Source organism: Stenella coeruleoalba (genome assembly GCF_951394435.1).
Source record: "Stenella coeruleoalba genome assembly, chromosome: 1".
Lineage (NCBI taxonomy): Eukaryota > Metazoa > Chordata > Mammalia > Artiodactyla > Delphinidae > Stenella > Stenella coeruleoalba.
Genome location: NC_137169.1, coordinates 52,380,638 through 52,408,419, shown reverse-complemented (window position 1 = coordinate 52,408,419; position 27,782 = coordinate 52,380,638). Strand labels below are relative to the sequence as shown.

The 27,782-nt window shown below is 36.5% G+C and overlaps 1 protein-coding gene across 6 annotated transcripts in view; it reads left to right on the top strand.

Annotated features, from left to right (window-relative positions):
- Window positions 1-27,782, top strand: part of TM2D1 (TM2 domain containing 1) — a 139,974-nt gene that overhangs the window by 7,435 nt on the left and 104,757 nt on the right. For all 6 annotated transcript variants that reach the window (XR_013827442.1, XM_079915661.1, XM_079915658.1 and 3 more), the window contains exons 3-4: window positions 4,692-4,800; window positions 14,815-14,906. Coding sequence is in view for 5 of the 6 variants with exons in the window: in XM_079915661.1 (XP_079771787.1) it covers window positions 4,692-4,800; window positions 14,815-14,906 (201 nt within the window). In the remaining variant the exon portion in view is untranslated. The remainder of the gene's footprint in view (window positions 1-4,691; window positions 4,801-14,814; window positions 14,907-27,782) is intronic.

Sequence of the window (27,782 nt, the reverse complement as noted above, 5' to 3'; positions counted from 1 at the left end):
CATGCTTTACATACCATATGCTTTTAATATGTGTATAATAGCATTACAAGGGTCTTATTCCCATTTCACAGATTACAAAACAAGATTCAATGAGATTTTGTAACTTGCCCAAAAGAACATACTGGTTAAGTGACAGAGTTTGGACTTAAGCACAGATTTGTCCCATTCTAAAGTATTGCTTTTTGGAGTTTTCTATCAGTTGAAACAAATCAGATCAGTCTCAATGTTGCTCTTTAATATTTTCTCATGTTATCTCACTATCCTGGGAGCGGCAGCTCATCCATCTTCATTAAAGTACATAATTTTCATCCCTTGAAATAATTAGCTCATACTTCTGTCAAACTTCTCCAGAATTACTGTAGCAATGTGGTTTCCCCTTCACTCTGGTACTTCCACTATTTGTATCTTTCCTGAGGTTCTAAGCCTAGATCGTTGGGTATTTTTCTCTCCTTTATCTGTCTCATTAAATACAAAGCAGCTCATATTGAATACAAATCATTTCTTATATTAGAAATGATACAATAGCATTGAAAACTAAAATTTTCAAAATATAGGAGTTTGAACAATTAATAGTATCCAACCAAAAAATAGGTATGATTTCTTAGTTTTTAATATTTTTATAAAGCATTTTTACAACTCACCTATAAATGTTTGATCTTCCAAAATTTGTACAGGAACCTGTAATCTCCAAAAATAGTACATTTCTGTTAGGCAAGGTATATTGGACAATAACCCCAATGGGAATCATAGTGTTTTGTATTTGCAACTATCTCTTTAAGATCTAATTTTAGATAGTCTGCAGGAAGATCTAACAAGGCTATAAGGCAGGAAAGTGACAGCTTCAAACTGAACAAGTACAAGGTAGTAATACATTTAGAGGAAAATTACCCAAAATTTAGTAATAGAATTCTGTTTTATTGCACAATTTTCCAATCCAGAACTTACTACTTTGAGGATTTGAAAAAAAATTAAAGGTGTTATTTGAAGAAAAACTTGCGTCTATCTATAGATCTTCCTGCAGGTCACTTCTTTGTGGAGGTGGAGTGGTCCTCACCAAGGCAAAACACTTTAATTTTTTAAACCAGACATTGCTTTGACTTATTTACATGCCTGATGCCTTAACTGGAGTACATGTACTCCTGGGGGTGGACAAAGCTTTCCAAGAGGTAAACAGATATAGATGAATTAGTTTTCTAGGGCTGTTAGTAATAGTGTTACAAACTGGATGGCCTAAAACAGTAGATGTTTACTGTCTCTGGAGGCTAGAAGTCTGAAATCAAGGTGTTGGCAAGGCCATGTTCCCTCTCAAACTCTTGGGTAGAATTTTTTGTTTCCTCTTTCGAGCTGCTAGGGGTGGCCGGCAATCCTTGCCAGTCCTCGGATTGTAACCTAATCAATCCTAGTTTCTCTCTCTCTTTTTTTTTTTTTGGCCATGCTGCATAGCTTGTGAGATCTTAGTTCCCGACCAGTGATTGAACCTGGGCCCTCAGCAGTGAAAGCCTTGAGTCCTAACCACTGGACCACCAGGGAATGCCCCACATTAGTCTAATCTCTGCTTCTGTCTTCACATTGCATTCTGCCTGTATGTCTTCACATCATCTTCTCCCTGTGTATGTTCAATTTTCCCTTTTTTAAGGATACCAGTCTTATTGCATTAGGGCCCACCCTAATGACCTCATCTTAACTTGGTTAAATTTGCAAAGACTATTTCTAAGCAAGGTAACATTCTGAGGTACTGAGGGTTAGGACTTCAACATATCTTTTTGGGAGGGTACAATTCAGCCCACAATGTGTCTTTAAAATAATCAATTTCCAGATCCTCAGTTTTTATATGTGTATTTTTTCCTACAGTTGATGTAAAATTTCTGAATTTTAAAGAAGAGCCCTTTCATATTCTTGGTTGGATCATAGTGGCTATCAAATTGCTGTGGTATTTAGATTCCATTTTAAAGAATGCTATAATATTTCAATACTAAGGGCAGTATTTACAGTATGCTGGAAATAATATTTTTCCCAACAATTTAAACCCATGGTGAAAAATTTTAGAAGTCAAGTTAAAAATGTGTGAGGGAGTATATGGTTTTAAAAGTTATTTTAGGGAGCGTGTGAGCCACATTTTTTGAAGACCACTGATCTACAGCAGTTTTTCAACCTTAGTACTATTAATGTTTGGGACTAGATAATTCTTTATTGTGAGAAGGCTGTCTTGTGCATTGTAGGATGTTTAGGAGCATCCCTGGCCTCTACCCACTAGATGCCAGTAGCAGCTTCCCAGTAGTGACAACCAAAAATGTTTCCAGACGTTGCCAAGTATCCCCTGGAAAGCAAAATTACTTTCCATCATTCCCTCATCATAGAAATAGAGCATACTGATCTCCTTTCAATTGGTAACATAGAATATATATTAGCATTTCAGACGTATGTTAATCTCGGCTTTGAGTTGTCTACTATATAGCTCCAGTCAAAAGCATGACCTAAGATGGCAGATTGAGAGATATAACTTAAGGGACATGATAATAATTCATTCCCAAAAGTCAGTAAGTTTTATCCCTATATCAAGGCAGATGACAAAACAACTACATATAAATCATGTGTTAACTTTTTCTCCATCTCTGTAGATCTTAACATTATAAGCTCTTGCTTATATCTGGAGTCAGTGTGAGAAATGGCTATGTGGAAAACTTTTCTCTATTGTTCTAGTAAAGTTCTAGTTGAGGACCTTCTCTATTACATTCTCTTACCCTTGTGTCATGAACCAAACCAAATTCCCACAGTGGTTTAGAGGTGAATTGGTATGCTTTCTTTCAGTTATATCACAGTAGCTCTGTAAAGCTTTTTGCCTTAACTACCAGGAACCTCTGAGCTACATTGGTGGTTGGTTATACTGTCTTCCCTTAGTTGTTTCCCAGTATAATTATTTCTTCACTCTCCCTCTTCCCTTAATCTTATTACTTTTTTTCTTGTTTAAATGGTTCTCAGTTGTATTGAACCTATCTATGCCTTTTAGCATAAGCACCTCCTTGTGTTGGAAATGTAAATACATTAAATAAATAAAGTTTATGGGACGGTATAGTTTGAACTATCAATAACACACAGAAGGGTGCAAAGTCATTATAGAGTTTTTTTCCTGGCCTCATTCTCTCAGTGTACTACTCTGGCATAAAAAAGGACAGTGATTTGTTGAAAATCTTAAGATAATTATAGACAGAAAATAAATACCATTTTTCTCTCATAATAAAACTCTGGAGTCTGTGGGGGTTTTTTTGTTTGTTTGTTTTAGACTATTAGACCAAGTTCTGTTTTCATTTTCTCAAAAAAACCCCCACTGTAATTATTGTTGCTAAACATAGAGATAAACATTTACTGAAACTAGCCTAAAAACATTAGTACCTTTTAGTCAGAAACAATGACGGAGGAAAAGGCACTAACATTTATTGAATGCCTACTAAATGCTGGCCTTACACTAGGTATTTTGTATCATTTAATCCCCACAATAGTCTTATTATGATCTTAGTGCTATTTTTATCTACAAGGAATCCAAGGTTCTGAAACAGCCAATGCACAGATAGGTCATTCTCATTCCAAAGTTCTAGCTCTTTCTTTTTTAAATAAATTTGTTTATTTTTGTCTGCGTCGGGTCTTTGTTGCTGCGCGTGAGCTTTCTCAGTGCGGTGAGCGGGGGCTACTCTTCGTTGCAATACATGGGCTTCTCATTGCGGTGGCTTCTCTTGTTGCGGGGCATGGACTCTCAGCACACGGGCTACGGTAGTTGTGGCACGCGGGCTCTAGAGCACAGGCTCAGTAGTTGTGGCGCGTGGGCTTAGTTGCTCTGCGGCATGTGGGATCTTCCCGGGCCAGGGATTGAACCCGTGTCCCCTGCATTGGCAGGAGGATTCTTAACCACTGCGCCACCAGGGAAGTCCCCAGAGTTCTAGCTCTTTACATGATGTGCCATAAAGACCAGGACAGTGCCTGCCTAGCACATAGTAAGCTCTATAAGTGTTACTGCCTCGTATTATCATGTCATTTGGGGTATGAATAAAGATCAAAATTACTAAATGCTGAGATAATACACTACATCAAATCCTAGAGGGAATAGAGAAACAAAAAACAAATTCTATACATTTAGAATAAATGAAAGTAATTTATTTAGAATAAAGAGGAATCGGTTTATTGTAGCCATCATCTATAAGAACTTTATAAACTGAAAATATAAAATCAGATTATGTTAAATTTAATGAATTACCTAATGAGATACCAACAAAAATTCGAGAAGTATTCTTTATCCTAGAGATAAAGTAAAGCATAGTAATGTGCAATTCTTCCCTTGTTACCTTTGTCAGAGGCAGGAGATTGAACTTGATGGGTCATGCATCTAACTCAGTGTGGCAATTGTTATGCTTTTGTGTTCAGACTACTCTATCATATTATCTGTATCTTTTTTTGTTTTTATTTTTTTATCTGTATCTTATCTTGTACATGAGTGTGTGTGTGTGTGTATATATATATATATATATGTATATAAAATGTAGCTTTTCCTGTCCAAATTAAAGTATATCATGTTATATTGGGAGGTGGTTTGTTTTAACATTATATTTTCTTGTGTGTATTGCTAGCCTTAGGAAAAAACATAATTACATACTTTTCCACAAGAAAAAAAATAATGGATTTTTGCTTTTTTCTGCCTTTAGTTCCATGTTTTCCAGCACCTAACATAACTTGTAAGGATTCTGGTGGCAATGAAACACATTTTACTGGAAACGAAATTGGTTTTCTCAAGCCCATATCTTGCCGCAATGTGTAAGTACCTACCTTACTGAAGCTAAATTTTCAGATTACTTGCCTATGTTGTATCTTGACTGAATGGAGTGAAGAGGAAAAGAGTTAATTTGTAAGGAGAATCCTGCACTAATATAATTTATACCTTTTTGCTTTTGTCAGAAAATCTCTATTTTAAGTGTGCATATCGTTATATATATATATATATACATATATATATATATATATATATATATATATATATATATATATGCAGTTTACCAACCAAGTAAAGCTCAGTAGTTCACTATGTGGGATAAATAGAATGAATGGCTTCATGCCTTGTCAGTTCAGCCAGTTTTTGCTACCAAATGGCTTATGAAAAAATTCTGTTTTCAAAATTTGGGGGCTTTCTTGAGTGCAAATAAGGGATTGTGTACCTATAGTATTAAAAAAATGCTAATTAGTAACCATTTGCATTTTGAAACTTGGTTTCATTATTTGTAATAGGTTTGTATGATAAATGGTAATGTTAAACAGAATTCAAAAGTTAGTTTGGTATATTAAGACAAATGGTTTTATTTTGTTGGGAGTATTGTTTGTTTAAAGGACTTTTAAGTTTGCTATTTATTTTTGCTCCAGTAAAGCTAACAGTTTATTCTTACATTAATGCTTTGTCCTGAAAACATGATTTAATTTTACCCATTTTTGTTAATTGTTGGCATTCTATTTTTATCTTTTACTGTACGTTGTTGCATTTTATATGATGGCACCTATTTTGCAGTTATGTCAAAAAACAACCACTGTTTGTTTCTGCAAGTTCTATTAGAATTCTTAGAAATTACTATTAGAGTCTTTTTTTTTTTTTTGACCCTACTTCACTGAGTTAATGAGGGGCTTTAGATTCTATCTTGCTGTGTAATCCAATCACTTTAAGCTTCTTGGGTTCCAAGATTGCTCATAAGTAAAGTAAAAATTGTTAAAGGGAATTATTTCCAAAGTACTTAGATATGGTTTAGTCAGTTTTTAGATTTATAGATTGATGTTTCCAAATGACAAATAATTTGTTAAGTGTTGGTCCAAGGTTATAATACAACAACTAAGAAAATCATCCATTAAGAACAGCTAACCATTCAGGTTGGACGTTGCAGGTTCATATTACCTATAATGGTCACACCACAATGATCTGCCACTTAATTTCCAAATCAACTCTGCTTTTCCTTTTACTGTCTCTGAGTAGTTAGGCTCAATGCAACTGAGCTGTACTAATCATGCTCACAAGACATTGATTTCAATTGTGATAGGAAATATAACTATCAAGGAAACTAGATACTCCACGTCTACTGGCCAACTTATTCCCCTCCTGTAGTAAAGTCTACAATTCCAAAATAGAATTTGCTTGATGAGCACTGAATCAGAACAAGGGGAGTTAGATTGATGGATAATTTTAATAAGTCACAAAAGTAACATAACCTGATATATCACTTTCCTTTATCAGGATATTCAGTACATGCCTACCAAACAGCCAGCTGCTAGTTAGCTACTGAGTAAAGACTCACTGACAAACTCTTAATTCATTGAGTGTCGCTTTTCCAGTTTACATATTTTCCTTCTCCTGTAGGCATATCCTTTTATAATATTGATACTTGACTAGAACTCCATCTCAATATTGCAGATATAGCCATTCTATAATGTATTCTTCAGCAACTGAAGTCTAAACTATGTCTGATTTGTTACTGAGTCACACACCTATTTATACTGGCCATCTGCATTAGTTGGAGCAGCCTGTTGTAACAAATGTCTTAAGAATTTCAGTGACTTAACACAGTAAAAGTTATTTCTCACTCACATCATAGTCCAGTTTGTGTTGCCTTGGGGGTCTGGATGGGGTGAAGGGAGTGGTAGTTGCTCCATGCAGTCATGCGGGCTCTTGTGCTTTCATCTTGTAGCTTTGCTTCCTCTTGTCCTTAGAGTCCTTTCCATTCAGCCAGCAGATGAAAAGTGGAGAAAAAACCCCTGCAGGAATGTTTTATTGGCCAGACATAAAATGATGGCATACATCACTTCTGTCCTCATTCCGTTGGCCAAAACTAAGTGATGGCTGCACTTAACTGCAAAGTTAGCTACAGTAAACAAAGGCATATCTCAGAGATATCGTGAGTTTGGTTGCAGACCAGTGCAATAAAGCAAGTCACATGAATCATTTGGTTCCCCTGTGTACATAAAAGTTATGTTTATACTATATGTAGTCTATTAAGTGTGCGATAGCATTGTGTCTAAGAAAACCATACCTTAATTTTAAAATAATGCTGTTGGAAAAATGGTGCCGATAGACTTGCTTGATGCAGGGTTGCCACAAACCTTCAACTTGTAAAAAACACAGTTTATCTGTAAAGCACAATAATGCAAAGCACACCAAACAAGGTCTGCCTGTTGTTTCGTTGTATGTACATGAGAAAAAGAGAAATGATTTGGTAAACAATTAGACAGATCTCTTCTACACCACCAGTTTTTAGGTTATCCTTTAGGATGATTTATTTATGTAGGTAACTGCTTTTCTGATTTCATTCCCCTTACCAGCCAAGATTTTTGAGAGGCTTGTTTCTATAATATTTATCTTTTATGAATTTTTCAGTCTAATGCAGTATGGCTTTTGGCCATACTGAAATTCGCTAGCCATCTTTGTTGCTATATCAAATGGATATTTATAGTCCATATCTTAATCCTTCTACAGCATTTGGCATTCCCTTTTCTTAAAATACTTTCTTTCCTTAACTTCCAGTATAAAACACACTTCTATTTCTTTTGATTCCTATTCCTTTCCTTCTTCCTTAAATCTTGATATTCCCAAGATTATGTCCTTGGTCCTTTTCTCTGCTTCATTCATCCACCCCTTTGGTTTCTCTCACCATCTTTATATAAAGGTCCTTTCCTTCAAATCATTTCCTTCTTTGTATTAGTGAATGCAGCTGTTCTACCCAGTTTCTTAAGCAGAAACTTTTGGAGTCATTCTCCTATTCTCTCATTCCCCACATTTCTTCTGGCTGCTTCTGCCTTCTTAGTATTTCCTAATTTTGTTTCCTTTTCTCTCCCACTGCTACTATCCAGTAGGTTATAGCTTGAGTTTCTACAAAGTCTCCCAATTTATTTCTCTACTTCTAGTCTGGTGACCCATTGCAATGTAGAAGGGGCACTACTGCTCTCAGTGTAAAATCTGACGTTCTTATAATATTAGATGCATAGACAGAATCTCTGGGTTGTTTACCATCTTCCCTAACTCCCTGAAAATGTCCTGATTGTGAGTCAATGCAAAAAACAGGATCGTAAGCAGGAGACTGAAATAATCAGATTTGACTTTAAAATGATAACTCCAGCTACCTTTTTATTTCTTTACTCCTCTTTGCAGCAACTCCTTGAAAGAGTTATCTAATACTTCTTTTCTTTAATTTTGTCCAACCTTTTTTTTTAATTGAGTTAACATAGGTTTGTAACATATAGTTTCATGTGTACGTTATAATTCAACTTCTGTATACACTGCAGGGTGCTTCTCACCACATCTAGTTTCCATCCATCATCATACAGTTGATCCCTTTTACCCATTTCGCCTACCTCCCACCCCCTTCACCTCTGTGTCTACCAGTCTGTTCTCAGTTTCCATGTGTTTGTTTTTGTTATTTTTTGTTGTTCATTTACTTTTTTTTATATTCCACATATGAGTGAAATCATATGGTATTTGTCATATTTGTCTTTCTCCATCTGACTTATTTCACTTAGCACATGGCACTTAGCACATAGACCTCAAGATCTATGCATGTTGTCACAAGTAGTAAGATTTTTGTCTTTTTTTTTTTAATGGCTGACTAGTATTCTTGTATATATATACACACCATATCTTCTTTATCCACTCATTCATTGGTGGGCACTTAGGTTGTTTCCATACCTTGGCTATTGTTAATAATGCTGCAGTGAACATTGGGATGCATATATCTTTTTGAATTAGTGTTTTCTTATTCTTTGGATAAATACCCAGAAGTGGAATAGCTGGATCATATGGTAGTTTTCTTCATACTGTTTTTCTTTTCTTTTCTTTTTTTAAAATAAATAAATTTATTTATTTATTTATTTTTGGCTGTGTTGGGTGTTCATTGCTGCACGGGCTTTTTCTAGTTGTGGCGAGCAGGGGCTACTCTTCGTTGCGGTGCATGGGCTTCTCATTGCGGTGGCTTCTCTTGTTGTGAAGCACAGGCTCTAAGTGCATGGGCTTCAGTAGTCGTGGCACGCGGGCTCAGTAGTTGTGGCTCACGGGCTCAGTAGTTGTGGCTCGCAGGCTCTAGAGTGCAGGCTCAGTAGTTGTGGCACACGGGCTTAGTTGCTCCGCAGCATGTGGGATCTTCCCAGACCAGGGCTCGAACCTGTGTCCCCTGCATTGGCAGGCAGATTCTTAACCACTGCACCACCAGGGAAGTCCATCCATTACTGTTTTTCATAGTGGCTGCTCTAATTTACATTTCCACCAACAATATATGAGGGTTCCCTTTTCTCCACATCCTCTCCAACATCTTGTCTTTTCTTGTTTTTATGATAATAGCCATTCTAATGTGTGAGGTGATATCTCATTGTGGTTTTAATTTGCATCTCTCTGATGATTGAACATCTTTTCAAGTGCCTGTTGGCCATGTCTTAAATGTAAAAATGTCTGTTTAGATCCTCTGTCCATTTTTTAATCAGGTTGTTTGTTTTGTTTTTATTGAGTTGTATGATAGGAATTGCACTGAATCTGTAAATTGCTTTAGGTAATGTGTATTTTAACAATGTTACTTCCAATCCATGAGCATGGGATATTTTTACATTTCTTTGTGTTTTCTTCAATTTATTTCAATAATGTCTTACAGTTTTTAGTATACAGGTTTTTCATCTCCTTGGTTAAACTTATTCCTAGGTATTTTATTATTTTTGTTGCAATTATAAATAGGATTGTTTTCTTAATTTCTTTTTCTGCTAGTTTGTTGGTGTATAGAAACACAACAGATTTTTGTATATTGATTTTTTTACCCTGCTGTTTTACTGTATTTGCTTATTATTTCTAATAGTTTTTGGTGGAGTCTTTAGGGTTTTCTATATATAAAATTATGTCATCCACAAATAGTGACAGTTTTACTTCTTTCTTGCCTTTTATTTCTTTTTCTTGCCTAATTGCTCTGTCTAGGACTTCCAATATTATGTTGAATAAGAGTGATGAGAATGGGCATCCTTGTCTTGTTCCTGATCTTAAAGGGATAGCTTTCAATTTGTCACTGTTGAATATGATGATAGCTGTGGGTTTGTTACATATGGCCTTTACTATGTAGAGGTACATTCCTTCTGTACTCATTTTATTGAAAGTTTTTATCATAAATGGATTTTGAATCTTGTCAAATGTTTTTCTGAGTCTTTTGAGGTGATCATATGGTTTTTATTCATTTTGTTAATATGGTGTGTCACATTGATTGATTTGTGGATGAATCATCCTTGCATCCCTGCAATAACTCCCATTTGATTATGGCATATAATCCTTTTAATGTATTGTTGTATTTGGTTTACTAATATTTTGTTAGGGATGTTTGCATCTATGTTCATCAGAGATATTGGGTTGTAATTTTCTCCTCTTGTGGTGTCCTTGTCTGGTTTTGGTAATGCTGGTTTTGCAAAATAAGTTAGGAAGCATCCCCTCCTCTTCAGTTTTTTGAAAGAGGTTGAGAAAGATAGGTATTAAATCTTTGAATGTTTGGTAGAATTCACCAGTGAAGCCATCTGGTCCTGGACTTTTGTTTTGGGGGAGGTTTTTGGTTAATGTTTCATCTCTTTACTAGTGATAGGTCTATTCAGATTTTCTATTTCTTACTGATTCAGTCTTGGAAAGTGGTATGATTCTAAGAATTTATCCATTTCTTCTAAGTTGTCCAATTTACTGGCATACAGCCATTCATAGTAGTCACTTATAATCCTTCATGTTTCTTTGGTATCCATTGTAACTTCTCCTCTTTCATTTCTGATTTTATTTATCTGAGTTGTCTTTTTTTTTGTTGTGAGTCTAGCTGAAGGTTTGTCAACTTTATCTTTTCAGAGAACCAGCTCTTAGTTTCATTGATCTTTTCTATTTTCTTTTTAGTCTCTATTTCATTTATTTCCACTCTGATTTTTATGTTTTCCTTCCTTCTGCTGACTTTGGGCTTTGGTTTTTCTCCTTTTTCTAGTTACTTTAGGTGTATGGTTACATTATTTGTGGTGTTTCTTGAGGTAGACCTGTATTTCTATAAACTGTCCTCTTAGTACTGATTTTGCAGTGTGTTTCCCTTAGATTTTCAGTATGTCATATTTTCATTTTCATTTCTCTTCAGGTACTTCTAAAATTTCTCCTTTAATTTTTTTCATTGATGCATTAGTTATTCAGTAGCATGTTGTTTAGTTTCCACATGTTTGTGATTTCTCCAGCTTTCTTCTTATAATTGATTTCTAGTTTCATACCATTGTGGTCAGAAAAGATGCTTGATATGATTTCAGTTTTCTTAAACTTATTGAGACTTGTTTTGTGTCCCAGCGTATGGTTTATCCTTGAGAACATTCTGTGTGCACTTAAGTATGTGTATTCTGCAGATTTTGAATGGAATATTCTGTATACATACATCTGTTATTAAGTCTCTTTGGTCTAGTGTTTCATTTAAGACCGACTTTTCCTTCTTCTCTTTCTGTCTAGATGATCTGTCTGTTGATGTACAGGGGGTGTTAAAGTTCTTATTCTGTTGCTGTCAGTTTCTCCCTTTAGGTCTGTTAATAACGCTTTATATATATTTTGGTGCTATTTTGTTAGGTGCATATATGTTAATAAATGTTACATCTTTTTGATGGGTTGTACCCTTTATCATTAGTATATAATGTCCATCCTTGCCTCTTATTAACTTTTTTGGTTTGAAGTCTGTTTTGTCTGATATGAGTATGGCTACACCTGCTTTCTTTTGGCTGCCATTTGCTTAGAGTATCATTTTACAGCCCTTTACTTTGCACTTATATTTATCTTTAGAACTGAGATGTGTCTCCTGGAGGCAGCATATAGTTAGGTCTTATTTTTTAATCCATCCAGCCACTCTGTGTCTTTTGATTGGTGAATTCAATCCATTTACATTTATTGTGTTGTTGTTTTTTTTTTGGCCACACCCTGCAGCATGTGTGATCTTAGTTCCCCAACCTGGGATCAAACCCATGCCCCCTGAAGTGGAAACGTGGAGTCTTAACCACTGGACCACCAGGAAAGTCCCCATTTAGTGTGATTATTGATATATGAGGACTTGGTATTGACATTTTATCTTTTCTCTTCTGGTTGTTCTATAGTTCCATTGTTTCTTTTTCCTTGCATTTCTGACTGCTGTTTTAGTTTGGTGGTTTTCTATGATGTTTTTCTTAGTTTTCTCTTTTTTTATGTTTTTTGTCTCTGCACTGGATTTTTGTTTTGTTATCATGAGGTTTGTATAAATGTTTTAAATTTAAAATAGTCCTTTTTCTGCTGGTAGTATCTTATCCTAATATGCCTCTACAGGTTTCATCCTTTTCCTCTTCTCCTTTTATGTTTTTGTTGTCACAAGTATGTCTCAACACAAAATGCTGTGAGTTTGTTACCAAATTGACATAGCTGTAGTTATTTTTAGTGCTTTTTTTCCCACCCTTTAACCTTTGCTGTAATTAAGTGTTTAACAACCTATTCTGATATACAGTTGCAATTTTCTGATTCTGTCTATTTATTACCTTACTCAATGTTTTGTGTACTTTTGCCTTTTCATTTCAGGTAGAAGAGCTGCTTTCAACATTTCTTGTTAGGCAGGTGTAGTGGTGATAAACTCCTCAACTTTTGTTTGTCTGGGAATGCCTTTATTTCTCCTTTCTGTCTGAATGATACCTTTGCTGTATAGAGTATTCTTGGTTGACAATTTTAATCTTTCAATATTCTGACTTTGTCATTCAACTCTCTTCTGGCCTGTAGAGTTTCTGCTGAGAAATCTGCTGATAGCCTCATGTGGGTACCTTTGTAGGTTATTGTCTTCTTCTTTTTCTTTTTTTCCTGGCTGCCTGTAAAATTCTTTCTTTGTCATTGACTTTTGACAATTTTAATATAATGTGTCTTGGAGAAGGTCTTCCTGTTTTGAGATAAGTAGGTGTTCTATTAGCTTCATGGGCTTCTATATCTAGTTCCATTCCCAGATTTCGGAAGTTCTCAGCTATTATTTCCTTAAATAGGCTCTCTGTTCCCTTCTCCCTCTCTTTTCTTTCTGGGATACACATTGTCCTTATGTTGCCTTTCTAATGGAGTTGGATAGTTCTTGTAGAGTTTCTTCAGTTAAAACAAAAATCTTAGCTCTCTCCTCTTTTACCTGAATCGTTTCTCAATTTCTATCTCTGAGTTCGCTAATTCTCTCTTCCATGTGTTCTACTCTATTTCCAATGCTTTCTAATGCTGTTCTTCATGTTGTTTATTGAGTTCTTCAGCTCCATAACTTCTGTTTGGTTCTTTTTTAGAGTTTCAATCTCTTTGTTAAAGTATTCCTTCTGTTCATTAATTTTATTCCTTAGTTCACTGAACCGTCTTTTCTGTTTTCTTTTATATAGCTTGTTGAGTTTCTTTCTGATACCTGTTTTGAATTCTCTGTCAGTTAGACCACAGTCTTCTGTGACTTTAGTTTCTGGAGAACTGTCATTTTCTTTTTCTGATACTGTGTTACTGTGCTTTTTCATAGTGCTTGGTGAGTTGTTCCTTTGCTGGCGCGTTTGAAGTAGTGAATACCTTTCTTATTTAGGTAAACCTTTATTTACTTTGATTCTAACAGTTCAACAGGTTGGTAATTAGAGTCCTTTCTTTTGTTTTTCAGTAGGTGGCGCTATAGCATAAGTTATAGCTCAGTTTATCTTACCTGAGTGCTTCTGGCTATATTTGAGAATTGGCACTTTCCACCCTCCATCACCTTTGCCAGAGACGTCGTCAGTGCCCTCATCATCACTGCTTGCTCCTCTGGGGTTACTGGTGCCTTGAGATGGCGGGTGCCTCTGCCGTATGTGGGGTTGCCTGGGTTGTGGGCACTGCTGTAGCGGTGAGGGAAGGGGGAATGGGGAGAAGGAGCCAGGTTTGGGTGTGCTGTGGGGGAGAGCAGAGTCACAGGTACCACTATGGCCCTTCCAGTCTTTCTTAAGCCTGTTCTGTTCTGTCTTTTGCCCTCATCGTTACCAGAATTGCTCTTGCTGAGGTCACTAAAAATCTCCTCTTGGTTAAATTTAGTAGTAAATTCTCAGGCATTCTTACGTCATTCATCAGTCACATTTGGCACAGTTGATCACTCTGTTCTTAATACACTGTCTTCACTTGACTTTCCAAGATACCACACTCTTTTGGTTTTACTTCTTCCTCACTGTTAGCTCCTTCATGGTTTCTTCTCTGCTTGATATGGAAAGGTTTGTTGTACATTATTGTGACAATAGCTCACAAATGCTCCCCTACAGTCTATCTTCAGCACAGCAGCTAGAGTGATTATTTTAAAATCTAAATCAGATCACACTCCACACCTCTACTTACCTCTGCAGTAGCTTCACATATCTCTCAGAGTAAAAGACAGAGTTTTTACTTAATGATGATATTCAAGGCCTTGCGTGATTTGCCTTCTTTGCCCCCTATTATCTCTGACCTCGTCTCCTACTATTCTTCCCCTCTCTTACTCCACTCCTGCTGCACTGTCAGGTATGCTGCCTTTGCAACAGCGATATTTTTGGCTGGAACACTCTTCCCTCAGAGGTATGGCATGGTTAAGTCACTTACTCTAGATTATAAGCTCTTTAGGCATCAGGGATCTTTGTCTCTTGCTCATTAATATATTCCAATAGCCTAAGATAGTGCCTGGCACTCAGTAGCCACCCAAAAAGCATTAATTGAGTGGATGAATGAACCAGTTAACAACTAATAATAATTAACAGTTTTATTTTCTAAAATGTTTACATGTTGGAAATATATGAATGTGACATTCATGTTCCAATTCTGTGCAGAAATGGCTATTCATACAAGGTGGCGGTTGCACTGTCTCTTTTTCTTGGATGGTTGGGAGCAGATCGATTTTACCTTGGATACCCTGCCTTGGGTGAGTATGTTTCATTTAAAAAAAATTCTTGTGAAACTTGTAGGTTAATGTACCTACTCTTATAGATTAAATCTCTGCATACTATTAATAGTTACAAGTTCCATGTAGCTGGAGTTGAAAGGTCAGTGTTCTTCTGTGAGTATAGAGCTAGCAATTAGCTCTCTAGTTAACTTGGATAAGAAATTGACTTTTCTTGTGTTTTCATCTTTATGAAAACACACACTCAAGATAGTGTAGTCACTAATTAGAACAGTAGACTTGAGCTGTCATTACTAGTGCTGGGCACACAGTGGATGTTCAATAAATGTTTTATGAATAAATGCATATCTTTTCCTATCCCTCCAAAAAATGTTTGCGTTCTACCTGAACCTCTATAAGTGTTGATTTTGGAATAGAAACTAGTTCTTTCAGGAGAAGTTGGTGTTGGAACTACAGCAGCCAGCATGAGCTAGTGTGGAGCCTGGTTATTACCCTTAGCATCCCTCCCCATACCTTCCTCCTAGCTATAATCTTTACATTTACCATAGTTGCTAATGCTTATGAAAACTACTTACATTTGATGATAGCTTTTGTTTAAATAATACTTTCACATGCCTGCCCTTATTTATGCCTGAAAACTCTCTGAGTTTATTATCCAGTTTAAATCTTCTTTAACAGGTAGGGAAATTGTCACCAGAGAGGTTAAGGGATTTACTGACTCTGGAGGCCTTGCTTTGTACTGTAACATATTTGTTGTTATCATCACTGTTTTATGGATAGCGAAATTGTCATGAGATTAAGAGATTTACCCAAGGACACTCAGCTAGTGACCTGACTTTGAACCCAAATATTCTGGCTCAAGAGATCATGCTTTATTTACTGTAGTACTTTGCTTCTGTATTAGCCCTTCACTGAGCAAATTTAAAGTTTCTGAATGCTCTGCTTTCTAGCTAGCAAAGCTAATCTTATTCTTTCCATGTTGCTACCCACCAGAGATCAAAGAGGAATTTTCACTGTGGGGTTGGTGGGAATTATATTTCTGTTAACCTTAACTGGAACTCAGTGTTATAAGGTCATAAATAGAAGTCATAGTTTAAAATACTATATACCTGAAATTTTTTCAGTTAACAAACATTTATTCAAAATTTACTTGCTGTTAAGTAAGTAATGAAGTTCTCTGGAAATAACGATGGCGATCACAGTTCATACTGGTTAGAAGAAAATAAGTAATAAATGGTAGGCCAATTTGTGCTACAGCACTGTTACAGAAGTGTAGTAAAGTGCTATGAGAGCAGAGGAAAAAAGACTGATTTAGTCAGCCTTAGGATGTGAGGGAAAACTTGTTGGATGAGGGGACATTTGCACTAGGTTTTTAAGGATGAACAGATTAGAGATTTAGGGCATTACAGGGAACAGCATGTGCAAAAGCCTAGGGTGTGAAAGAGCATATGTGCAGTGTTGAGAAAATGGTGGATAATTTAGCCTATGATGTAGGAAGAAACGTGGCAGAACATGAAAAGTGATTGCAGAGGTAGCCTGTGGTCAGATTATAAAAGGCTTTGAGAAAGAATTCCCTGGTAGTCTAGTGGTTAGGATTCAGCGATTTCATTGTTGTGGGCCCGGGTTCGATCCCTGGTCGGGGAACTAAGATCCCACAAGCCGTGCAGTGTGGCCAAAAAAAAAAAAAAGGCTTTGAGTGTCTTGTTCTGGAGTTTGGACTTTACCCTTTAAACATCAGAAGACATAAAAGTTTTTAATCAGAGGAGTGTCATGGTCAGGTTTATATTTCAGGAAGATGATACTGGAGAAATTGTGGGAAATGGCTTAGAACGGAGAAAGAGTGGTGGCAGAGGAAGCTAAAAAGAGATGGATGCAGTAGTCCTGGCCTGAGGGAAGGAGAAATACTATTTCTTTGAACAGTTTATTCTATGATGATTTTGAATAGTAAATATATTTTAAATATTTGGTTTAATGAGTGACTTTTTAGCTTCCTGTGATGTGTGTCAAATGAGCTGTCATGTCATATGGTCTAAGTTAATTTTTTTGACTTATTGTAGCACATAATAACATGTTGGTTTGTATATTATGATTTTCTTTTCCTACAAAATAAAACTCTAGGTTATAAAGCTCTGTATAGTGACTCTGGTTCGTGAATGTTAGTTCCCTGCCAGGAGCTCCCTTTCTCCAACCACTGCTACTCCAATCTATTAATTAATTTCAGTCAAAGAGAACCTTTCAGTTTGAGGCTGAGATTCTCTAAATTTGCAAATGTAATTTTTACATTTGTCTTTATTTCTTAGTGTAAAAATCTTTAAGTAACTTTATTATTACAACGACCTTTGGATGTTCATTAATTCAACAAGTTTTTTGACTGTTGGCTTAAGATACAACTTTCTCAAGATTGTTAAGTCTGTCACTTCTCATTCATCTGCTTCTGAATTTTCTTCCATTCTCTTTATTCTGCTGGGTTTATGGCTTTAAAAATCCCTTTACTATCCTTTAATGGGGTCCTGGAGTGAGAGGAGTTAAGAGGACATGTCAAATACATTATTTTTAACTGAAAGTTCTTATATCTCTTCAAGCATTCAAATATTTTTATCCCTATCTTACTGACATTTAAGCTATATAAATGTGAAGGATTTTGATGTTTTATCAATTTAATCTAATCTAATATGTAAAATTACCGTGTTTGTAAACTTAAAACATTTAAATGTTTTTAATTAAGTTTTAATTTTTACTAAGAATCCAAGGTTAAAGAATTTTGGTATTCAATTAAAATGATTACTGCCATTTAAAAAAATTCTTAAATGGAGAATGCAATGTTGACTGGTATGAAAATAGTTACAGGTAGAGCCTAAAACTATTTTTCTTATAATCTTATTTAATCTTTCTTCATGGTAATGAAAAGCAGTGATAGTATATTTATAGATAACTTTTTTTTTAACATCTTTGTTGGAGTATAATTGCTTTACAGTGGTGTGTTACTTTCTGCTGTATAACAAAGTGAATCAGCTATGTGCATACGTATATCCTCATATCCCCTCCCTCTTGTGTCACCCTTCCACCCTCCCTATCCCACCACTCTAGGTGGTCACAAAGCACTGAGATGATCTCCGTGTGCTATGCAGCTGCTTCCCACTAGCTATCTGTTTTACATTTGGTAGCGTATATATGTCAGTGCTACTCTCTCACTTTGTCCCAGCTTCCCCTTCCCCTTCCCTGTGTCCTCAAGTCCATTCTCTATGTCTGCATCTTTATTCCTGTCCTGACGCTAGGTTCTTCAGAACCATTTTTTTTTTTAGATTCCATATATATGTGTTAGCATACGGTATTTGTTTTTCTCTTTCTGACTTAACTCACTCTGTATGACAGACTCTAGGTCCATCCACCTCACTACAAATAACTCAATTTCTTTTCTTTTTATGCTTGAGTAATTTTCCATTGTATATATGTGCCACATCTTCTTTATCCATTCATCTGTCCATGAACACTTAGGTTGCTTCCATGTCCTGGCTATTGTAAATAGTGCTACAGTGAACATTGTGGCACATGTCTCTTTTTGAATTGTGGTTTTCTCAGGGCATCTGCCCAGTAGTGGGATTGCTGGGTCAATGGTAGTTCTATTTTTAGTTTTTTAAGGAACCTCCATACTGTTCTTCGTAGTGGCTGTATCAATTTACATTCCCACCAACAGTGCAAGAGGGTTCCTTTTTCTCCACAACCTCTCCAGCATTTATTGTTTGTAGATTTTTTGGTGATGGCCATTCTGACCAGTGTGAGGTGATACCTCACTGTAGTTTTGACTTGCATTTCTCTAATGATTAGTAATGTCAAGCATCTTTTCATGTGTTTGTTGGCAATCTGTATATCTTCTTTGGAGAAATGTCTATTTAGGTCTTCTGCCCATTTTTGGATTGGGTTGTTTGGTTTTTCCATATTCAGCTGCATGAGCTGCTTATATATTTTGGAGATTAATCCTTTGTCAGTTACATTGTTTGCAAATATTTTCTCCAATTCTGAGGGTTGTCTTTTCATCTTGTTTGTGGTTTCCTTTGCTGGGCAAAAGCTTTTAAGTTTCATTAGGCCCATTTGTTTATTTTTGTTTTTATTTCCATTTCTCTAGGGTGTGGGTCAAAAAAGATCTTGATGTGGGCTTCCCTGGTGGCGCAGTGGTTGAGAGTCCACCTGCCGATACAGGGGACATGGGTTCGTGACCCGGTCCGGGAAGATGCCGCAGAGCGGCTGGGCCCGTGAGCCATGGCTGCTGAGCCTGTGCGTCCGGAGCCTGTGCTCCGCAACGGGAGAGGCCACAATAGTGAGAGGCCCGTGTACCGCAAAAAAAAAAAAAAAAAAAGGTCTTGCTGTGATTTATGTCATAGAGTGTTCTTCCTATGTTTTCCTCTAAGAGTTTTATAGTGTCTGCCCTTACATTTAGGTCTTTAATCCATTTTGAGTTTATTTTTGTGTATGGTGTAAGGAAGTGTTCTAGTTTCATTCTTTTACATGTAACTGTGCAGTTTTCCCAGTACTACTTATTGAAGGGGCTGTCTTTTCTCCATTGTATATTCTTGCCTCCTTTATCAAAGATAAGGTGACCATATGTACGTGGGATTATCTCTGGGTTTCTATCCTGTTCCATTGATTTCTATTTCTGTTTTTGTGCCAGTACCATACTGTCTTGATTACTGTAGCTTTGTAATATAGTCTGAAGTCAGGAAGCCTGATTCCTCCAGCTCCATTTTTCTTCCTCAAAATTGCTTTGTCTATTCGGGGTCTTTTGTGTTTCCATACAAATTGTGAAATTTTTTGTTCTTGTTCTGTGAAAAATGCCAGTGGTAGTTTGATGGGGAGTACATTGAATGTGTAGACTGCTTTGAGTAGTATAGTCATTTTCACAATGTTGATTCTTCCAATCCAAGAACATGGTATATCTCTCCATCTGTTTGTATCATCTTTAATCTCTTTCATCAATGTCTTACAGTTTTCTGCATACAGGTCTTCTGTCTCCTTAGGTAGGTTTATTCCTAGGTATTTTATTCTTTTTGTTGCACAGGTAAATGGGAGTGTTTCCTTAATTTCTCTTTCAGATTTTTCATCATTAGTGTATAGGAATGCAACAGATTTCTGTGCATTAATTTTGTATCCTGCTACTTTACCAAATTCATTGATTAGCTCTAGTAGTTTTCTGGTAGCATCTTTAGGATTCTCTATGTATAGTATCATGTCATATGCAAAGTGACAGTTTTACTTCTTTTCCGATTTGGATTCCTTTTATTTCTTTTTCTTCTCTGATTGCTGTGGCTGAGACTTCCAAAATTATGTTGAATAATAGCGGTGAGAGTGGACAACCTTGTCTTGTTCCTGATCTTAGAGGAAATGCTTTCAGTTTTTCACCATTGAGATTGATGTTGGCTGTGGGTTTGTCATATATGGCCTTTCTTAATGTTGAGGTGGGTTCCCTTTATGCCTTCTTTCTGGAGAGTTTTTGTCATAAATGAGTTTTGAATTTTGTCAAAAGCATTTTCTACATCTATTGAGATGATCATATGGTTTTTATCCTCCAATTTGTTAATATGGTTTATCACATTAATTGACTTGCATATATTGAAGAATCCTTGCATTCCTGAGATAAACCCCACTTGATCGTGGTATAGGATCCTTTTAATGTGCTGTTGGATTCTGTTTGCTAGTATTTTGTTGAGGATTTTTGCATCTATGTTCATCAGAGATAGTGGCCTGTAGTTTTCTTTTTTTGTGACGTCCTTGTCTGGCTTTGGTATCAGGGTGATGATGGCCTCGTAGGTTGAGTTTGGGAGTGTTCCTCCCTCTGCTATATTTTGGAAGAGTTTGAGAAGGATAGGTGTTAGCGCTTCTCTAAATGTTTGATAGAATTCACCTGTGAAGCTATCTGGTCCTGGGCTTTTGTTTGTTGGAAGCTTTTTAATCACAAATTTCAACTTCAGTTCTTGTGACTGGTTTGTTTTTATTTTCTGTTTCTTCCTGGTTCAGTCTCGGAAGGTTGTGCTTTTCTAAGAATTTGTCCATTTCTTCCAGATTGTCCATTTTATCGGCATATAGTTGCTTGTAGTAATCTCTCATGGTCCTTTGTGTTTCTGCAGTGTCAGTTGTTACTTCTCCATTTTCATTTCTACTTCCATTGATTTGTCTTCTCTCTTTTTTCTTGATGAGTTTGGCTAATGTTTTATCAATTTTGTTTATCTTCTCAAAGAGCTAGCTTTTAGTTTTATTGATCTTTGCTACTGTTTCCTTCATTTCTTTTTCATTTATTTCTGATCTGATCTTTATGATTTCTTTCCTTCTAACTTTGGGGGTTTTTTGTTCTTCTTTCTCTAATTGCTTTAGGTGTAAGGTTATGTTGTTTATTTGAGATGTTTCTTCTTTCTTGAGGTAGGATTGTATTTCTATAAACTTCCCCTTAGAACTGCTTTTGCCGCATCCCATAGGTTTTGGGTCATTGTGTTTTCATTGTCATTTGTTTCTAGGTATTTTTTTGATTTCTTCAGTGATCTCTTGGTTATTTAGTAGCATGTTGTTTAGCCTCCATTTGTTTGTATTTCTTATAGTTTTTTTCCTGTAATTGATATCTAGTCTCATAGCACTGTGGTCAGAAAAGATACTTGATACGATTTCAATTATCTTAAATTTACCGAGGCTTGATTTGTGGCCCAAGATATGGTCTATCCTGGAGAATGTTCCATGAGCACTTGAGAAGAAAGTGTATTCTGTTGTTTTTGGATGGAATGTCCTATAAATATCAATTAAGTCCATCTGTTTAATGTGTCATTTAAAGCTTGTGTTTCCTTATTTATTTTCATTTTGGATGATCTGTCCTTTGGTGAAAATAGGGTGTTAAAATCCCCTACTATGATTGTTAGTGTCGATTTCCCCTTTTATGGCTGTTAGCATTTGCCTTATGTATTGAGGTGCTCCTGTGTTGGGTGTGTAAATATTTACAATTGTTATATCTTCTTGGATTGACCCCTTGATCATTATGTAGTGTCCTTCTTTGTCTCTTGTAATAGTCTTTATTTTGAAGTCTATTTTGTCTGATATGAGACTTGCTACTCCAGCTTTCTTTGATTTCTATTTGCATGGAATATCTTTTTCCATCCCCTCACTTTTAGTCTGTATGTGTCCCTAGGTCTGAAGTGGGTCTCTTGTAGACAGCATATATATGGGTCTTGTTTTTGTATCCCTTCAGCAAGCCTGTGTCTTTTGGTTGGAGCATTTAATCCATTCACGTTGAAGGTAATTATCGATATGTATGTTCCTATGACCATTTTCTTAATTGTTTTGGGGATTTTTGGGTAGGTCCTTTTCTTCTCTTGTGTTTCCCACTTAGAGAAGTTCCTTTAGCATTTGTTGTAGAGCTGGTTTGGTGGTGCTGAATTCTCTTAGCTTTTGCTTGTCTGTAAAGCCTTTGATTTCTGCATCAAATCTGAATGAGATCCTTGTGGGGTAGAGTAATCTTGGTTGTAGGTTCTTACCTTTCATCACTTTAAGTATATCATGCCACTCCCTTCTGGCTTGTAGAGTTTCTGCTGAGAAATCAGCTCTTAACCGTATGGGAGTTCCATTGTATGTTATTTGTCATTTTTCCCTTGCTGCTTTCAATAATTTTTCTTTGTCTTTAATTTTTGCCAATTTGATTACTATGTGTCTCGTCGTGTTTCTCCTTGGATTTATCCTGTATGGGATTCACTGCGCTTCCTGGACTTGGGTGGCTATTTCCTTTCCCATGTTAGGGAAGTTTTCGACTATAATCTCTTCAAATATTTTCTCGTACCGTTTCTTTTTCTCTTCTTCTTCTGGGACCCATATAAGTCGAATGTTGTTGCATTTAATGTTGTCCCAGAGGTCTCTGAGACTGTCCTCAATTCCTTTCATTCTTTTTTCTTTATACTGCTCCCTGGCAGTTATTTCCATTATTTTATCTCCCAGCTCACTTATCCATTCTTCTGCCTCAGTTATTCTGTTATTGATTCCTTCTAGAGCATTTTTAATTTCAGTAATTGTGTTGTTCATCATTGTTTGTTTGCTCTTTAGTTCTTCTAGATCCTTGTTAAATGTTTCTTTTATTTTCTCCATTCTGTTTCCGAGATTTTGGCCCATCTTTACTGTCATTACTCTGAATTCTTTTTCAGGTAGGTTGCGTATTTTGTCTTCATTTATTTGGTTTTGTAGGTTTTTGCCTTGCTCCTTCGTCTGTGACATATTTGTTGTCATTTCATACTTTTTTTAATGGGTGGTGCTGTATTCCTGTCTTCCTGGTTGCATGGCCTGAGACGTACAGCACTGGAGCTTGCTGACAGTTGGATAGAGCCAGGTCTTGTTGCTGAGATGAGGACCTCCGGTAGGCCTCACTCTGATTGATATTCTCTGGTGTCTGAGATTCTCTGTTATTCCAGCAATTTGGACTCGGAGCTCCCACCACAGGAGCTCAGGCCTGACCTCCAGCCTGGGAACCAAGATCCCGCAAGCTTTGTGGCATGGTTAAAAAAATAAATAAATGAAAAAGAAAGAAAAAAAGGAGCAGTATAATATCAAAGAATAAAAAACAAAATGAAATTAGAAAGATAAAATATATATTAGCAAAATAAAACTATAATTGAAACAACAAATTAAAAGCACAACAGAAAAAGAAAGAAAAAAAAGGGTGGGGTGGGGAAATAAGCCAAAAAGAGAGAACAATAACAAAGTATAAAGGATAAAATAAAATTAGAAAAATAAAAGATTTATTATGAAAAATAAAAATATAAAAGAATCAACAACAGTGAATCAACAAGGTAAAACAGACCCCAGTCCGGTCACTGGGGTTCCTCCAGTCCCCTTAGGTTTCCGTGGTCCCCCACCAGTGCCTGGTAGGTGCCCTAGATGTGAGGAGGCACGAATTCCACGTCCTCCTAGTACACCACCTTGACACCGCCCCTTTATAGATAGCTTTTTAAAATCCTTTTCGATACCATTTATGATCACTGGAATTTTATAAGAACCAAATAAATAATGCAGATATGATGAAGCTTGCTCTTAAGTAATTTCTTTTTTTTTCTTTTTTTAACTGAAGTATAGTTGATTTACAATGTTTCAGATGTACAGCAACGTGATTCAGTCATTTATATATGTATATGTATAAATATATATGTAATTTTTTCTTTTAAAGATTCTTTTCCATTATAGGTTATTACAAGATATTGAATATAGTTCCCTATGCTATACAGTAGGTTTCTTTTTAAGTAATTCAGTGTTCAATGTGATACTTCGTTATATAAATTTTACTTTAGGATTAAGTAAGGGAAATGTGTTGAGGGTGAGATTAAATTAAATTTGATAAGATCCAAACATTCCTTTAAGAAAAATTTTCTTTCTAGGTATTTCAAATTTCTTTTTAGCCCAGAACTATTACTTTATGTATAGCTTTATTTCCTTTAATTGACTTCTTATTCCAGTGCTGCTTTAGCTGGAAGCCTTTTTTCACCATGAAGCCTTATTTTTCTAATATTCCATCTTGTGTTTTTAACCATGTTAACATCTGTGATTTTTTTTTTTTTTTTTTGCGGTACGTGGGCCTCTCACTGTTGGGGCCTCTCCCGTTGCGGAGCACAGGCTCCGGACGCGCAGGCTCAGCAGCCATGGCTCATGGGCCTAGCCACTCCGCAGCATGTGGGATCTTCCCGGACTGGGGCAAGAACCCGCATCCCCTGCATTGGCAGGCGGACTCTCAACCACTGCACCACCAGGGAAGCCCTGTGATTTTTTTAATATGCAGTAACTGGTATATTATGTTTTGTCCATTGTAGCATTAAAAGATTATGGATTCTCAAAGATAATAGCTCTTTTGGAGCAGTTAATGTGGGAGAGATACTCTTTTCATAGTGGTATTAACTTTAAGTGTAAATGTTTTCTTATTACGAGAATAACAAAATGTTGCATGTTTTTAAGCCCCAAACGTATAAATCTTTGGTTATATTATTATTGTTTTCTTTTTGAGTTTGGAGTTACTAGTTTGCACTGGCATATTATATCCACAGATTGTAGGACAAATAAAGGTAAAGGGATTTGTAGGTTAAACTCTTCTAAGATTTGAAAGCTCTCCTTTATAGTTATAGATACAAAAAGAATAGTGATAACTAATTACCAAATCGTTATAGAATGCTTGGGATTTGGCAAACAGCAACTTCAGTATGAAATAATCATCTGCATTCTCTAACATAGTTATACAGAAACAAAAGTGTTTGCAAGATTCAACCTGCAATAAAACAAAAAATACCAAAATTTTTTAGAATACCAAAAATGAATCTCTGTTCTTTTTATTTTATACCCAAATAAATTCTTTTATTGAATTTGTGTACTGTTTTTTTTTCTTTTTATTTTTTTCGGTACGCAGGCCTCTCACTGTTGTGGCCTCTCCCGTTGCGGAGCACAGGCTCCGGACGCGCAGGCTCAGCGGCCATGGCTCATGGGCCCAGCCGCTCCGCGGCACGTGGGATCTTCCTGGACCGGGGCACGAATCCGTGTCCCCTGCATCAGCAGGCGGACTCTCAACCACTGCGCCACCAGGGAAGCCCTGAATTTGTGTACTTTTAAATGTAAAGTTTAAGTTACTGAAGTATAAATAAAGTACACTAAAAACATGAGGTTTATTAATGTCATCTGGCAGCAGAATCTTTTTGGAAAAATATATCTACAATAGTAATGGTTCAAGATAAAAATGGATCCTTCTTGATTGGAAACATTGTTAATTGGAATTTGAAAACAATCTCTAAAATCTAAATATAATATTTCTTTCCACAATAAGATAAGTAAATAGGGTCTGTACGAAGAGCCCTAACAAATTTTTACTTGGACAAAGTCAGTCTACTTTTGGTAGTTCACTAATACCTCCCCAACTTTTAAAAACTGGTATTGGTGCTCAAAATAATGAAATCTGTAAGAGTAACGGTTTGCATTGTTTTTTGCCGAAAGCTTGGCCTCTGTGCACCGGTGCCAAATTGAATCTTGGAGACAGAGTTTTGGGTGAAGTAGAACAGAATAGCTTTATTGCTTTGCCAGCCAAAGGGGGACACAGTGGGCTCCTGCAGTGGAAAACTATGTGTCCCAACCCAGGAGGATTTGATGAGGTGTTTTATAGCAATAGTTCGAGGGTGGGGTTGCTGACAAAATTACGGTGTGTACAGGGCCTGCACTTCTCTAATCTGGTCTCAGATAATCTTGATGAGCTTCTCTGGTTCCTGGCCTCAGGTAGTTTCTTGGCTGCTCCTCCCTTGATTAGCAACTGTTTGAGTCTGCCCTTTGGAACTCAGAGAGGATCATGGAGACTGGATCCTCTTCCCTACAAACAAGAAAACGGGGGACAGAAAGACTTCTGTGCACAGGGGCCCCACAGGGTTCTGATCGTTTTCAGTTTTAATAAATGCTGTTTAGAATGTATGCTACTTTGTGTTTTTCAAGTTACTCAGTGTTTGTTTACAAATAAGATAATTTACTATTGATATATTTTATTCCTTCAGTAGCCATATTGACTAGGCACAGAAATGACACAGCCCTGACTTCAAGTTGCTTGTGGAAGGAAGGATATAGGGGAAGTCAGACAAATAAATATATAATAAATCATACCATGGGATATGTGCTCTGCTGAAAGTTAAGGGCAGGGTGCTAGGGAGTATCTAGGGATGGCATTAAATTCATCCTGGGAGCATTAGAGAAAACTTTCCAGAAGTTTTAAGAAAGACTATTAGAAGTTAGCTAGGGGGCTTCCCTGGTGGCGCAGTGGTTGAGAGTCCGCCTGCCGATGCGGGGGACACGGGTTCGTGTCCCGGTCTGGGAAGGTCCCACATGCTGCGGAGCGGCTGGGCCCGTGAGCCATGGCCACTGAGCCTGCGCGTCTGGAGTCTGTGCTCCGCAACGGGAGAGGCCGCAGCAGTGAGAGGCCCAAAAAGAGTTAGCTAGATGATTGGGAATAGTGGGGGGCAGCAGAGGAGGCAAGGCAGAAGACAGCATAGCACATATAAATGCAGGTATGAGAGCACAGCCCATTGGAAGAGAACTTCGGGTAGTTTGACTGTAACACAGACAGAAGGAATTTACAAGAGGAGGCTAGGTTAGATGATGCTACTGTAAATGATGTGGGTTTATGCTATATAAATTTCTCAATTATAATAATAATTGTAATATAGTAGAAATAGTGGTAGCACAAGTAGCAGCTGGGCTAACATTTATCATATGTTTGCCATGTACTATTCTAAGTTTTTACTTTGACTCATTATCTCTTAAAGTGCACATATTTAAAATGTACAGTTTTATAAGTTAGACATGTATACACCTGTGAAACAACCACCATGATCAAGATAATGACCATATCTGTCACTCCCCAAAGTGTCCTCATGCCTATTTGTAATCCCTGCCTCTTGGCCCTCCTTGTCCTGCTTTTTCCCAAGCAAGCACTCACCTGCTTTCCATCATTGATTAGTTTGCAGATTCCTTAAATGCTTAAATATCATCTTGGATCTGTTCTATAGTTTCTGAAAAGTGTTACTCCAGGAGTAGGTAAAATTTACCAAAGTTCCAAATACATGTATCTAACATTTTATCTAATATTTATCTAATTTATCTAATATTTTATCTGAACAGGAACCTGTCGTGTTCAATCTTCTGAAACATCCTTACAGAAGGGGTTTAGCAACTGAATATCTAGACTTTAATTGACTCACATCTTTCTCTGTTTTGTGTGTTATCGTTACTTTGCCAGTAAATATACTTCTATATCATTGTTTTAAAATGACTTCATAGTATTTTCTCCTATTGTTAGGTCTATCTTAATTTCTTGAGACAATTTCTCCCTGTTAGATACTTAGATTGTTTCTAATTTTTTGATAGTCT